The 14,058-nt window shown below is 39.7% G+C and overlaps 1 protein-coding gene across 4 annotated transcripts in view; it reads right to left on the bottom strand.

Annotated features, from left to right (window-relative positions):
* Positions 1–2,552: 2,552 nt before the first annotated feature.
* MARCHF6 (membrane associated ring-CH-type finger 6) overlaps positions 2,553–14,058 on the bottom strand; it is a 76,249-nt gene continuing 64,743 nt past the window's right edge. For all 4 annotated transcript variants that reach the window (XM_027125322.1, XM_027125319.1, XM_027125318.1 and 1 more), the window contains 4 exons: positions 12,376–12,465; positions 10,301–10,433; positions 9,183–9,318; positions 2,553–6,386 (listed from right to left, as the gene is read on the bottom strand). In XM_027125322.1, the coding sequence (XP_026981123.1) occupies positions 6,296–6,386; positions 9,183–9,318; positions 10,301–10,433; positions 12,376–12,465 (450 nt within the window). In that variant the 3' untranslated portion in view covers positions 2,553–6,295. The remainder of the gene's footprint in view (positions 6,387–9,182; positions 9,319–10,300; positions 10,434–12,375; positions 12,466–14,058) is intronic.

Below are 14,058 nucleotides of genomic sequence, written 5' to 3'. Positions count from 1 at the left end.
AAAATTGAGGTGTAATTAACATTCAGTAAATTGCACAAATTTAAACTGTACAGTTTGGTACACCCTGACATGTCAAACCAGAACTCCACCAAGATAGTGAACACATCCGTCACACACATGCGTCCTCTCCGCCCCGTCTCTTCACATGCCTGTGAAATCCCCCCACGTCCCTCCTTGCCAACCCCTACCCGCAATGATCTGCTTTCTAGATTGCTGTAGGTTACTCTGTATTTTCTAGAATTCTATATAAATGAAAAGCACACAGTACACTTTTTGTCTACTTCCACTCAGCATCATTTTGAGATTTGCCCAAGCTGTATATACGGATAGTGAACTGCTTTCTGTTGCTGAGCAGTATCTCATTATATGGATAATCATTTATCCATTCATCAGTTGATGGGCACGAGGATTGTTTCCAGCTTTGGGTTAGTACAAATAAAGCTACTATGAACACGCACGTGTTTAAGTCTTCATACGGACTTACACATTTTCTTTTGGTGAAGACCTAGGAGTGGTAAGTAATCAGATTTTAACCTTTTAAGAACTGCCCAGCTATTTCCCAAAGCAGCTGTACCATTTTACATTCCCTCCAGCGGGGCGAGTTCCGGTTTCTCCACATCCTCCCCACCACGTGGTATGGTATTTTTAGTGTTAGCCATTCTCATGGGTATGAACGGGCATCTCGTTGTGGTTTTAATTTGCATTTTACTTATGGCTAATTCTGTTGAACATCTTCTCACGTAATTTGCCATATATATATATATATATATATCTATCTCCTCTTCAGTGAAGTGTGTTAAATATTTTGCCCATTTTTAAAATGGGCAAATAGGTTTTCTTACTGAGTTTAGAGACTTCTTTATTCCGAATGCATTTTATCAGAAATGTTCTGTAAATATTTTCTGCCACTCCATGGCTTGTCTTTGTTTCTCGAAACACTGTATTTCAAAGAGCAGACGGTCTCAATTTTGATAAAGCCCAATTCATCAAATTTTTCTTCTATGGATTGTGCTTTTGGGGTTACAACCCAAGGTTGAATATTTTCCCCTTGGTCTTCTTCTAGAAGTTATATAGTTTGGGGTTTTAACATTTAGGACTGTAATCCATGAGTTAATTTTTACAACTGTTGAGATATGGATCAGTTTTTAATCTTGTATCTGGACGTCCAATTACTCCAGCACTATTTGTTTGACTTCTGCACCTTTGTCAAAAAGCAGCTATCTGTATACATGTAGGTCTATTTCTGGACTCTCTATTCTGCTCCATCACACCTTTGGATTTGTGCAGCTAGCAGAAGGGATTGCTCCATTTAAGCAAAGAAAGGAGTGAATGAGTGGGGTTCTCGTGTATGAAGCTTCTTGTCCTAAAGAAAAGTTACTGAACCAACATGGAGAAGCAGAAAGACATGGCACTGTTACATATGTAAAGGAAGAAATTTCAAAATGACGATTAGACACCGTAAAGTGGGTTACTGCTGTTGACATACAGACAGGTGTATGCCATGTGGGACTGAGCAGAAGTAGACTGCAAGAGGGTGAAAGAGGAACTGTGGTGTGGGTGTGTGGGAGGGGTGCCTGTATACACAAAACAGGACTTGAGTGCCACCAGGTCATCACAGCCTCGCCCAAGGTGAGTCCTTTCTGTGTTCCTTGTGGCATTTGACTCCTACCTACAATGGAAACTTCTGCTCATTTTTTTGTTCTTTTCCATTCTAACTGGGCTCCTTGAAGGCAGACCCCATACCTCATTCTACTACAGTACTAAGTACAGTGCTGGAAACAAAAGAGACACCAAAAAAAAATGAGAGTGGGGCTGGGGAGAATTCACCTCCTCAGACCCTCATTTCACTCGTGATGTTGGCTCTGTTCGCAACAAGAGTGGCTGCAAACTGCACAGTAGGAGGAGGGAATTCATGGCCACTTTCTGAGATTTCACTGTACAATTTCCTTTGCAATAAAGTTCAACTTCACAGATTACACATGCCCTATGGATCAAATAGCATTTCACCTACCACCACTGCATTTGAAATAAATAAAAATGCATAAATGATTTTAAAAAATCATAGAAAAAGTTCTGAACCTAGAAACAAAAATTAGAAACAAAAGGATCTCTTCACAAAGGGCACTTTAAAAACCTCAAGCAACCCTTTCCTTTTTCTCTGATACATATGATCAGTATGTGAAGTGGACTTTTACTCTATCCAAATCTCCACCTAAAAGACAACCTGGTGAAACTTTACACTCAGATCTTGCAGTGGAGGCGCAGAGCTGGGTGGCATCCTGCCTGTGGCACAAGAAGAAGGGCTTCGCTCTTCCCAGTGAGGATGGGCTGTAACCACAGTGGAGGGAGAGAGGGGGAAGGTGTGTCTTCTGCAACTATACTTTCAAGTTCCTACTTAGAACGGAGGGGCTATAATCATATGTAACTTGAGTTTTTTCTTCCATAATTATTATACTTTTAACGATCTGGATTATCTGCCTGTGCCAACTAATAATGCACATTTCATAATTCTGAAGCAATCTTGCAACAAAGCAAAAATAAACCAAAAAAACTAGGCTACAACTAACGTTTTTATTCAATTTTTCTCTCAACTCAGAAGGCAACAAACAACCACATAAAAAAGGGAGCACTTTAGAATATATACACATAAAGTTGGTCTGGGTATCTAAGGTATTTAATAGAAAACTAACATCCCAACTAAGTAAATGTTCTATTCATTGAGCTTCTACAACAGTCATTTCTAGGCCTTATGGTCATTACATTTTCATTTAAGGTACTATATTAATTTCATGACTACAAAATGAGGCACTCATACAAAATAGATGGGAATGAAAACAGATGTATCCTGTCTTATCTTTATGTTGTATTAAATGCCAAAGATATTGTTGGGGATTACCTGAAAGAAGCCCTTACTCGTGATGGCTGTTTTATTGATTAAAAAAATGACACAGGGCAGTAATGGACTGAAAGGAAAACATCTGATTGAGGGGCACGTTAATTAAGTAGATACAAGGAAGTTAGAGAATCTCCACAAGTGAGGCTTCAGTAATACCTTTGTAGTAAGACATTTGTTTTCTTCTTGATGGCAACTGAATAGGTAACATTCTAAAGGAGTATTTTAAACATAATCATTTAATTTTACAATATAAAAAACTTATCACAGTAAGTAGAGAGCTTTAAAATACTCAATCCTGAAAATGAGAGTAAGTAGCTCACTTGCAACGTTTAAAAAAGTGCCAGTCTTCTTATACTGGTGCAACATTCTTCAGAGTGAGTGAGTGTGTGTGAGTGTGTGTGTGTGTGTGTGTGTGTGTGTGTGTGTTTGCAAATGCAATACAATGTAGCAATGTCCAGTGCTTCACTGTTTTGTTTTAAAAAGTCATCAATTCAACCTAAATTCAAGAATTACACCTTAATAGTAGCATTTTGCCAATACAGAAAGGACATATCATCTAAGATCAAATCATCTGAGAAAAAGTTCTTCTCTATTACTTGAATAAGGGAAAGAAAAAACACAAGACAAGAATCCACAGTAATAACAGTTATATTAAATGCTGAAATAAAAATTACTTTTCATTTACATCTGGAATTGAGATGTCCAATCTCCACTGTTTCTCCAGAGAACAGGAAAAAAATCACCTAAAAACATGGAGGTTTTTAAGGCTAGCTATACACAAACTTCACATTGGCATTTTTCTTCAGTGTTCATCTTAACTATTAGTACTTAATAGTTTAAAAATCAAACAGAATTTGCTAATAATGAACAACTGCATACTTCATACTATGACCATTTGATAACTGGTCATGTAAAACTAACCCCAAATGTTGATTTGTCTTCAATTTATAAATAGTAAAAATAAAGCAAAAAGGTCTTCTTTCCTAATTAAATTCCTTGAAGACAGTCTTAGCCCAATGTAAAATGAAGCAAAACTACACTATTATTTTTTTTTAATTCTACATGAAGAAGGGCAGCAATACTAGCACTTTCTGAACTAGAAGTTGTAAATATTTATAAGACTATTGGTTAATAATAAAATCTTGATGCTACCCAAGTAAATAGTATGCCAGCAAATGCTTTCCTTATGAAAGTATTCACCTTATTGAAAAAAACAGGACAAAGCACAACTGAAAAACCATGGGAAATCCTTAAGTAAGACAAGATAAAGTTATCTGCCAGTGAAATGGAGGGCAACTTTTTGGCCATTCATATATATATATATATATATATATATATATATATATATATATATATATATTTTCACACACACACACATATATATATGTATATTATATGTTGTTTTTTGGTGTTTTGTTTTTTTTTTACAAAATATCTGATAAGATTCACTTAAAATTTTGTAGAATAACAATTTTTAATCTTTTGTGATATCTGCCTAGATCTCTTTCTGGTAAAACAGATAAGTGTGTTCCAATAACTTTATTATCAAGATCTACAAATTCTCTGAAAAATTAAAAAAGAAACTTAAATTAACACGATCAAGTTATATGCCCAATTTGATAATATTTTTCTCCCAAAGAGAACAATTGATATAGACATACACCATGACAGGTGGCATTATGTTTAAAATGCTCCTAATTTTTACAGTAGGACTAAATTTCTAAGTAAAGGTAGGGCTAGCAAAGGCCTTATTTCAAATATGAGAAAGGGCTACTACAAAGTGCGAAAAACTGTAACACTGAATCCTATGTCGAGTTTTTTTTTTTTTTTTTTTTTTTTTTTGATACTGATGTTTTAAAGTAATCACTTACCACTTCAGGAAAAACTGTTGAAATATAAAACAACCAGAACGTGTTGCTTTTGGTAACTTATGTTTGGCTGACTCTCATATTTTAAAAATTCTCAGATTTAAGCCTATGGGTTTTAATACTATATGGAAATTCTTTTATGGTTTCTTCAGATCTATGCTGTCCATTTTCTCTGAGAACTAAGTTATCATTCAAAAACAAACACTACCCTTACCATATACCATCACCATTAAAAACCTGGATCACATGCCCAACCATTCTATTTCTCTAAACTTCTAACTTGAAGCTTTGGTTATGAAGGAAAACCAAGTTTCTAAGTGTTCTGCTTTCTGAGATTTTTACAGCACGTTTCCAATGAAATATATTCTGTACTCCTATGTTAAAAGGCCAGCTCAGTCAGCTTCCTTCTGGTCAAATAAAATCAAGTTGGTTTTATTTATAGTTTTATTCTGTAAACAAAAAGCTCTGGAAACTTTGGAGAAATGCACTGCCCCTAATCCTCACCCAATGATGCACTAACCAGCAGGACCAGGGGTTCTAACCCGTCTTCTCTAACGCTGTCAATCTAAGACCACAAACCCCATCTACATTTGACAAAACATTTCAGTATGTCCTTATTTCAGGAAGATGCAGTATCACTGGTGATGTTATCCTGTAAGATTTATGATCTTCCATGACTTTGGCCACTGCTGACGAAAAGACAGCTGTGTGTGGGAAAAGGGGGCTGGAGGATCTAAGGAAAAATCTTCTTTTGGACTTCTTCTTTTCTCTAAGTATAGACACGTCCCTAACAAACACAAAACCCAACTCCTGATGCTGATCACTAGGAATATTAAATTATCAAAATTAAAAATAATTTCCTCACCTAGCACAAGATACTATACAATATTACAAACACAGACACATGAAAAAAAATCAGGCAGTAGAAAATGTACAACAGCTTTGGTGTTATACAAAATAACTTCCAAAAACGATTGACAGTGAAGCACAAGTTCATGTTTTCTTACCACAGACACTCCACTGTTGATTTCTACTTATTTCCTTTTATGTTCTTGGTAAGGTCTGAACAGCCAAGACAGAATGTACAGTTCACTTAATAAGAACTGCTAGGAACACCAGGACATTGCATTCCAAAAGACGTCATTAAGAAGTCTTGCCTCTGCACTATGGCTCTGTGGCACATTTCCTGTCAAGATCACAGCAGGTCCAAAATAAAGTGACAACTAGATTTAATAAATTAATATACATTTTGTTTAAAGATGTACAATGCACATTCTGTTTAATCCAAGGTTTTAGGGTATCCAGGAACTTCTATTTACACATATACAGACCTCAGACAGCAATGATGTCAGAAGATGCAGGAAGGGCAGCAGAGCCTCGCACTGCTGCTTGCTGAATGCTGAAAACCCAAGTCAAATACCCTTAACTTAAAAACAACGCTGAGAGATCACTGGGGAAAATCTCCAGAGAGAAGTCCACAAAAAAGGACACGTAAAGGCGGGGGAAGGTCAACGTAGTTGAGACAACCACTTTATTCTTGGGATGACTGTGGAGGCGGCGGAGATGTGCCTTGTTTGCCAGATTTCCGTTCATAGTTCACGAGGCGTTGGCCCACAAGGTACCTAGGTTGTTAAAAACAGGGTGGTTACTCTCTTATGTGATCTTACTTACTAAAACATTCTTCCTTAGAGCAGCCAGTGATACATTTTTTAAAATGTAAATCAGATCACTTCACTCTCACTTAAAACCCTTCAGTAGTTAGGTAGGTAGAAGGGGAGTCTAGAATGAATACTGGCAAACAGCACAAAAGCAGGCATCTCATAGCAAAGGTATGGATTTATGGGAAGACATGAGAGCAGCACATGTCAGAAGGCCTCAGATGCTATGCAGTGGAGTACAGGCTCTGGTCCATAGGTGAGGGGCCCTCATAAACTGACTCTTGGAGGCCAGAGGTAGGTAAGGTATAATAAACTTATTCAGGGGATTTATCTGTTATGGATCATATTTTACAAAACAGGTAAGTGGACAGATCTGAAGAAATGGACTGGAAATATGATAATCAGAAAGCTGGGTAGGGAGGAGAGTAAAACCTGAAAAGCTCTAGTTCTAAAGAAAAGGAGAAATCAAAGGACAAAGATTTCAAGGAGGTCAAAGGAAGAGGGCACAGAAATGACTGTATGCAAGTGACTGACAGAAGGTACGAGGTTATGGTCCAAGAAAGAGTATTAAGTGCTCCTAACCTATGAGAGGTGATGGCAAAGGGAGCAGGACTGCAGAAACGGAGACAGAAGTGCCTGTGGATGGGATGACAGGGCTGGAGGTCCTCCACCAGGACACAGCGTCCCCATGATGCCAGCAGGAGCTGGGGGGAGCAGTAGTGGTGGGCTGCAGTGACCGTGGGCGAAGGGCCTGGAGGCTGACCCGGGAGAAGAGTGGGTGACAACGCTGATGGCAACAAGCTGCGGGGGGTGGGGGCGGTGTGGGTGATGGTTTCAAGCGGGCACGGGGACCCACTTGGAGGCAGCAGTGCAGACCAAGACGTGCCCGGCAGGACTTTACACATCTGTGTAAGAGGAGGAGAGTGAGGCCAGCACGTGACAGGGCTGCCAGGGAGCTGGGGTCTCTGAGGCTCAGTTTGCTCTTCAATAAAATGAGAACAATAGTCCTATGATTGCTGTAAGAAACAGAAAGCAGGCAAAAGCCTCGGTAACAAAGGCCTGGCATGTGTGGAGGGCTCCGTGTGGCAACTTTTATTTTTCCCCGTGACTTCCTCCACCCTGACTTTCATCTATCACTTTTCTGTTGACAAACAGGTCTCATGAGGTACTCTGGCAATTTACGCCAAGAAGCTTAACATTTCACTTTTTAAAACATTCCACTAACCCTACTGCTTCTTCATCACAAGCTCACTGTTTCACCCCTTTTCTTTTTGTCTTCTTGATTCTCTTCCCGAAGTTAATCATTCCTTATCCCACTGTCCCCCAACCAACCGGTGTTTTTTCAACTTGTGAGGAATTTGTAAACGCTTTGAACAATGACAACTGAGCAATATCTGACATGATAATACACATGGCACTACCTGACACACATGTAATCACAAACCACATCAAGATAGCAAGCACAGAGAGAAAAGGAAGGTAAACTTGCCCCAAACCGAAAAGTAACTCAGGGGCAGAAAAACGAGACTCTGAACCCATAGCCAGTTCTATTACCCCAGCAGCCTCTCATGCCCACAGCGCACACGCACACACGCACACTTGGCACCTCCTCGGGATCAAGCCCTGTGGCAGATACACTGTGGATGTATAATGGTGAACAAGACACGCCCTCTGTCGAGCCCGAGTTCAACGGTTTTCTGCACGAAGCAACGAAGCAACGGTGGGGAAAGATAATAGAGTGCACTGGGCTGCAGGCAGCTCCCGAGGGTGTGTCTCTTTTGCGCTGGTGCCGGACTGACTGTGCCGCCAAAACAGCGAAGTGAGGGAAAAGGGCTTTCATCGCTGAAAGCCCCTCCCCATTCTTTCGTGGTTGACAGAACTTAATACTCAGCCTGCCTAAGCCTTCTAGTGTTTATTACCATCAGTAAGTGCTTTGGAGAAGCCCTGAACACTCTCTAAATTTCATTCTTAAACATATTACTCTTAAAGAGCCCTCAGAGTAAATGAGGTGACCATATAATCTGTCGCCCAAAGCCGGCACTCACGAGTAAAAGGGGGCGCTGTTAGTAATGACACGCAGGCAGCCTGTGTAAACTGGGACTCTCCCGGGCAAACCAGGATGGGTAGTTACAAACTTACTTCCTCTGTGAGGCGCCATTAAAGCAGAAGAGGACTCAGCCTTCCATTAGGACATGGAGGGTCAAATGGCTGCTACCCCAGAAGGTGTTTTCCTTGGCTGTTCTCAATTTCTCAGAGGTCAGGTCGCAGAGTTTCCTCAAAACAGAGGGCGCCACAACGCTTCTGCAGTAACCTCACAGCTTCTCTCAGCAATGGTCAGAGTAACCCAATGGCCCTTGGCTGCAAGAGGGGCTTAGGCAGGCACTGCTAATTCCTAAAGCAGGCTTCTTATTTTTATCTAAAACTATTTAATATATTGTCAGACCAAAACATTTGAAAACAGACTGAAAATTATTCCAAATGGACATTAAGAACTCTTCCTCCCCAAACCGGTTTCTCCCAGTCTTTTTCATCTCCGTAGATGACAACTCTGTATTTCCAGTTGCTTGACCCAACCAAGTCCTGATAACCCCCTTTTTCACATTCTACATCCAATCTGTTAGCAAATCCTGTCAATTCTACCTCAAAATACGTCCAGAATCTGAGCACTTTTCCCTCCTGTGATTTATCACAATAGACACAATAATTAAGAAATGAGACATCTTAACAAAAAGCAGCTAGACAAATGAAGGCTAGACTTACTTGTCATTTTTAATATGTTCATAAAGGCGCTTAAACTGGCGGACCTGGAAGGACAAGATTCCCATCAACACCACGACCATCAGTAAAAATGGATAAATCCGCCGGTGGACCAAATTTTGCATTTCCGCAGTAACACCTGGAAAACCAAAAAAGAAAAACTCTAAGTGTATAAAGGCTGACAGTGAAATGAAAGTATGTCCTTTTCCTAAGAAGAGGGGAGGGGCGCTTAACTGAAACTCATCCTGTATGAAATGGAGTGAGGCAAGGAGTGCCGTCAAACTGGAGCCAGCCCCAGCTAGAGGAAGAGCCTCGTGAACTATCCCGAGGAGCTGGACTGTGTTCTAAAGGCACAGAGGAACCAACAAAAGGATGTTCACCAAAAAGGTATGAACGAGATTTATTCTTCTGGAAGGTCATCGTGGCCGCAGTGTGGAGAATGAATTAGCGATGGAGAGTTCAAAACAAGGCAACCAGACGAGAGGCTGCAGAGGTTGAGGTTAAGGTGAGAGCTGATGTTCATCTCAACGTGAGCTGCAGGCAAGGGCTCCAAAGATGAGAGAATGGGTTCCAGAGGTCAGATCAGAGGCACTTGGAACCCAGCTGAGTATGAAGAGCAGAGAGCCTCAGGTGACACGGATGACCTTCAAGGTTTCTGACTTATACACCTTGTTGGATGATAATGCTAGTAACTGACAGAGGGAATTCAATAGAAGCAAAAGATTTGGAGGGGAAAACTTTGTGCTTATAATTCTGAACACATTGCTGGCTTTAAGGTCGTGTGAGGATTCTTCAGTACATAGCTGATAATATCTAGATGTTAAAGTGTCACAAATTAGCTTCTCCTCTTTGGTTTTTCTTTTACGCTAAAGGATGTTTTTTTAAATGTCAATACTTTCTCACCTGCCTAGGGAAAAAAACTGTACCAAAGCGTTTTATGATCCTCATCTTGCCCTAACTAGTGAAATCTAAGAAAAACAGTCTTTTAAAATCACTGTTTTAGCTGGATTTATATTTACAATAAAGCATTTGGAGCCAGGCAACCTTTGATACCATAAGTGACAAGAATGTAATGATGTGAATAAAGGTGCTCTCTGAAGCCCTCAGCCAGCATTACCCACCAAGTAAAGGAACGACGCCGGACGCGATGACATAAGGTACACACAGGGAAAGCAAGAGCACAGAGATCACTGGCGCTGCCAGTTTCCGAATGATATACTGAAGGTCAATGTTCCGGATGCCATTTGCGTAAACCTGAAACATAGAGGTAAAAAATGAGAATAAGGATACAAGACAAATTCCTCCAGGTTAACAGAGCAATCTGCTGAATTCAAGCACAGGGAGCTGGATCTACCAGCCCAAAAGATTCAAACTTGTTATTTTTTCAGAAGTCAAGGCAAATTCTGGAACACAAACATAAGTATGGTATCCATAAGTTTTTAAAGAAATGCATTTACTTCCTTACACTTTGCAGTTAACTCTGCTAAGAGATAAAATAATAAGATGCTAATCTAGAATAATAATTACACTAGCCTTGTGCTATACGATACCAGATGGCATCCAATAATATTAGTTGAAGACTACACAACTTGAAGTAACTTCATACATAAATTGTTTAAGAGTGACCTGTGTTACTACTCAAGATTGCATTCATTTTATCTGAATATAAGAAAACATTATAAACAGGAAGCATGTTTCTAAAAAGCCTGTATAAATTAAATTTCAACAAATCGAAAGGTATTTTATGGAACAATTTAGTATGAAAGAATTCTACAGTGAATTTTTTTTAAATTCAAGAATTTCTAAAATATTTCATCTCATCTAGAAAGTTCTACGGGATAGTATTGCAGAGGAAAGAATGGATGGAAGTGGGGAAATCTTGGGAATAATGGAAAATAAAGATGGTATACAGAAGGGGACGAAACAGCAGAGCGTTGTTTGTGTTTTTCCCCCAGCACTTCAACCTCTCCTGGCCCATAGTCACACAGTGTGGTGCAACTCCAATCCCCAGGTCCCTCGGAAGTGGGCCAGAGCATTTCAAGGTGAATGACAACAGGCTTACTGCTCCACAGGTCCCCTCTGGCCCGCCAAAATCCTTTTAACCCAAATGCATTTAAATTAATGCAGCAAGGCATCCCGGTGTTTCTCAATCATTTTACTTAAACTTAGACACATGTATGAGAAAGAATGCATCAGAGAGCAAAATATTATAGAGATCAACAGTGTTTCACAGCCCCCAGGTGTAACTTCATGCTTATTCTCCACAAGGGTCAGAGTCTCATCTGGAAACTCTAGAGTGGACTGGTCTGTACTCCTATCGTGAATGGACATGCTGCCACGCAGCCCGCAATCCATCTCACTTCAGAATCAGCCCGCACTTGAGAGATGCATGCAAACACACACCAATTCCCTGGCTCTCCCCACCCTCACAAATCTCCAAGTACAGAAATTGTTGGGTGAGTTTCTTGTGCATACTGGGCTGAGAACTACTGTATTTCCTATACATCAAAAGGAGGTATACCTTCAGTGCTACAAAACTGTAACACCTTATTAATTTGATGCTGCCCTAAGGACAAGAGGCTTGTCCATAAGTCCATTCTTTAGGTAACTAAAACTTAAAAGAAATAAGTACCAAAATCTACTATGTTGGTTACTTTGGAAGAAATCTTCCTAAAATGAATTATCCTACTTCCTAGCCTTATTACCAAAGTACAGAAGTACCATCTATTTTTTTCAAGGTGATCACCTCAATGACCACATTATATGATAGCTCCATAACACAAAACTGTCTTAGGTGTTACATAGCTAAAATATTCCCAAAGAGCTCTGCTTTTTTAAATCTATTTTTTTCCTGCCATTTTCTTTATTTATTGCCTTGAACAATAACCTCTTTTCCTTACTACAGGCTTACAAAACTGACTACCAAGCCTTCATCAGAACTCCTGCTCTAAAAAAAAGCACATATGCTAAATTTTGCCTTTACTTTAGTCAGGGTTCTAGGCACTTTAAGCTACTGGTTAACTTTCAGATAAGGGAAGTGTTAAGAGTAGCTGATGAAAATTCATGGTGTAAGAGTAAACTGCCTTTCTCCTTAAAGAAAAAAAAAAAAGTTACATATGCTCATGAAAGAAAATGTATAAAACTTAGAAAAGTGGGAACGTGGAAAATAAGAGTCCCATAAGCCGAACTTGCTTACCTGCTCAATTACAGTTTTCAGCCACCACTGAGGACCCATCAATGTTATAGCTGCAATGATTTTGGCATGCAGGACTCCAAGTGCCCAATCCTAGGATAATAAAAATCATTTAACAGATTTTTGTTTGTTTTTAACAATAAACCCAGCACAGAGGCTATTTCTTGCATTATTAACTTCAAAACAAAAACTCTGTTGGATTAGTAACGATTTCACAGAAGAATAAATACGCTGGAAAATCCAGGGAATTTTTTCCCCAACAGCTCAAGTTCAATGTTTCTATCAAAACTCATTCTTGTGTCTTTCAAAAAAAAAAAAAAACACAACTACATTATTTTCCCAAGAGAACTAAGAAAAGTGTTTAATGGAGATCTGAACAAGCAAATAAATAAAACAGTGCCCTGACTTTATTTCATCAAACCATCCTTGGGCTGTTTTTCCAGTTGGGCTCCTGAAGGCTCAGAGCGCTTCCAGCCGGGTGTGCTCGCAGTTCTGCTGAGCTGTTACTAGGACCTCCCCAGTCACGCCAAGCTCCCCGCTGTGCCTCTGGCCTGCCCACCTCACTATCCACCAGGCAGCCAAAGGGATCACCACTCCCACTGCCTAAGTGATCTCTTAAAGTGCAAGTCAGATCATTTAAGGAGACCTCCGTGCTTACAACCCTGAACACAGCACACAACGTCCTTCATAACTGGTTCTGTTTATCTTAAAAATATAATATATACATGTATGTTTTAAAAGTATCAAGTAACATTTAAATCTATTCTTACATTAAACTGAAACCTTTTCAGAGAAGGCTGGAGTCCTCTGTGCCCACCAGCCCAAATCCTGATCCCTCCCCAGCAATAACCACTGCTAACATTTGGTATGTACCTTCCACGTTTGTTTCCTTATGCACCGATCTATGTCTATACATGTATGTCCCATAGGAAATATGTGTATCAGTTTTATATGGATTTTGCTCATACTGTTCTGTTCCGATTTTCTGGTTTGGTTGGTTGGTCTTCCAAAACATCTTCAAATAGGGTGGGAGGCTGATGCATGCACTGAATTCTTGCATAACCTCAAATATCACTCTTCATCCTGACAGACGAATGGGTGAATGACGTTTTTTCTAGGTATAGGAAGGTTGGGTTTTGTCCCTTTTATCTCAATGGTCTCTAAATGCCCTTCTACCTTATGGTTTCAGTGCTGCAAAGTCCACTGCTAGTATGCTTTTTTTGGAAGCTTGTGATTTAATTCAGAAATTTTACCAAGATGTGCCCAAATATGCATTTTTCTCATCAATTTTCTTTTCACCAAACCTGATGAGGTCCTTCAACCTACAGATCAGTTCTTTCTTCAATTTAGTTAAAAATGTCTATTTTTGTTTCAATGCTGTCTCCTATTTTTGTTTCAATGTTGCCCCATATTTTTGCATTGCAGAACCCTTATTATGGCTATATTAAGTCTCCTGGGTGTATCCTCCAAGACTCTTCCTCTCCCCTCAATTTCCTATTCTTCAGTTTTGCTCTGTGCATCAGTCTTCCAGGCCTCCAATCTGACTAGCCACATCTTTAATTCATTTACTGAATTTGTTTGAAATCCACGCTATGTAACATCACGACGATTTCACTCTGTTTTATGGCTGCTATTGTGTGTGCATGCCCACATACCCCTGTGTTTTTATTCTTCTATTTGGATGCT

This window comes from Aethalodelphis obliquidens, unplaced genomic scaffold, assembly GCF_003676395.1.
Source record: "Aethalodelphis obliquidens isolate GAN/ISIS:26980383/991018 unplaced genomic scaffold, ASM367639v1 scaffold29, whole genome shotgun sequence".
Taxonomy (NCBI): Eukaryota; Metazoa; Chordata; class Mammalia; order Artiodactyla; family Delphinidae; genus Aethalodelphis; species Aethalodelphis obliquidens.
Note: the sequence above shows the minus strand (reverse complement) of the source record. Positions and strands in the feature narration are given on the sequence as shown.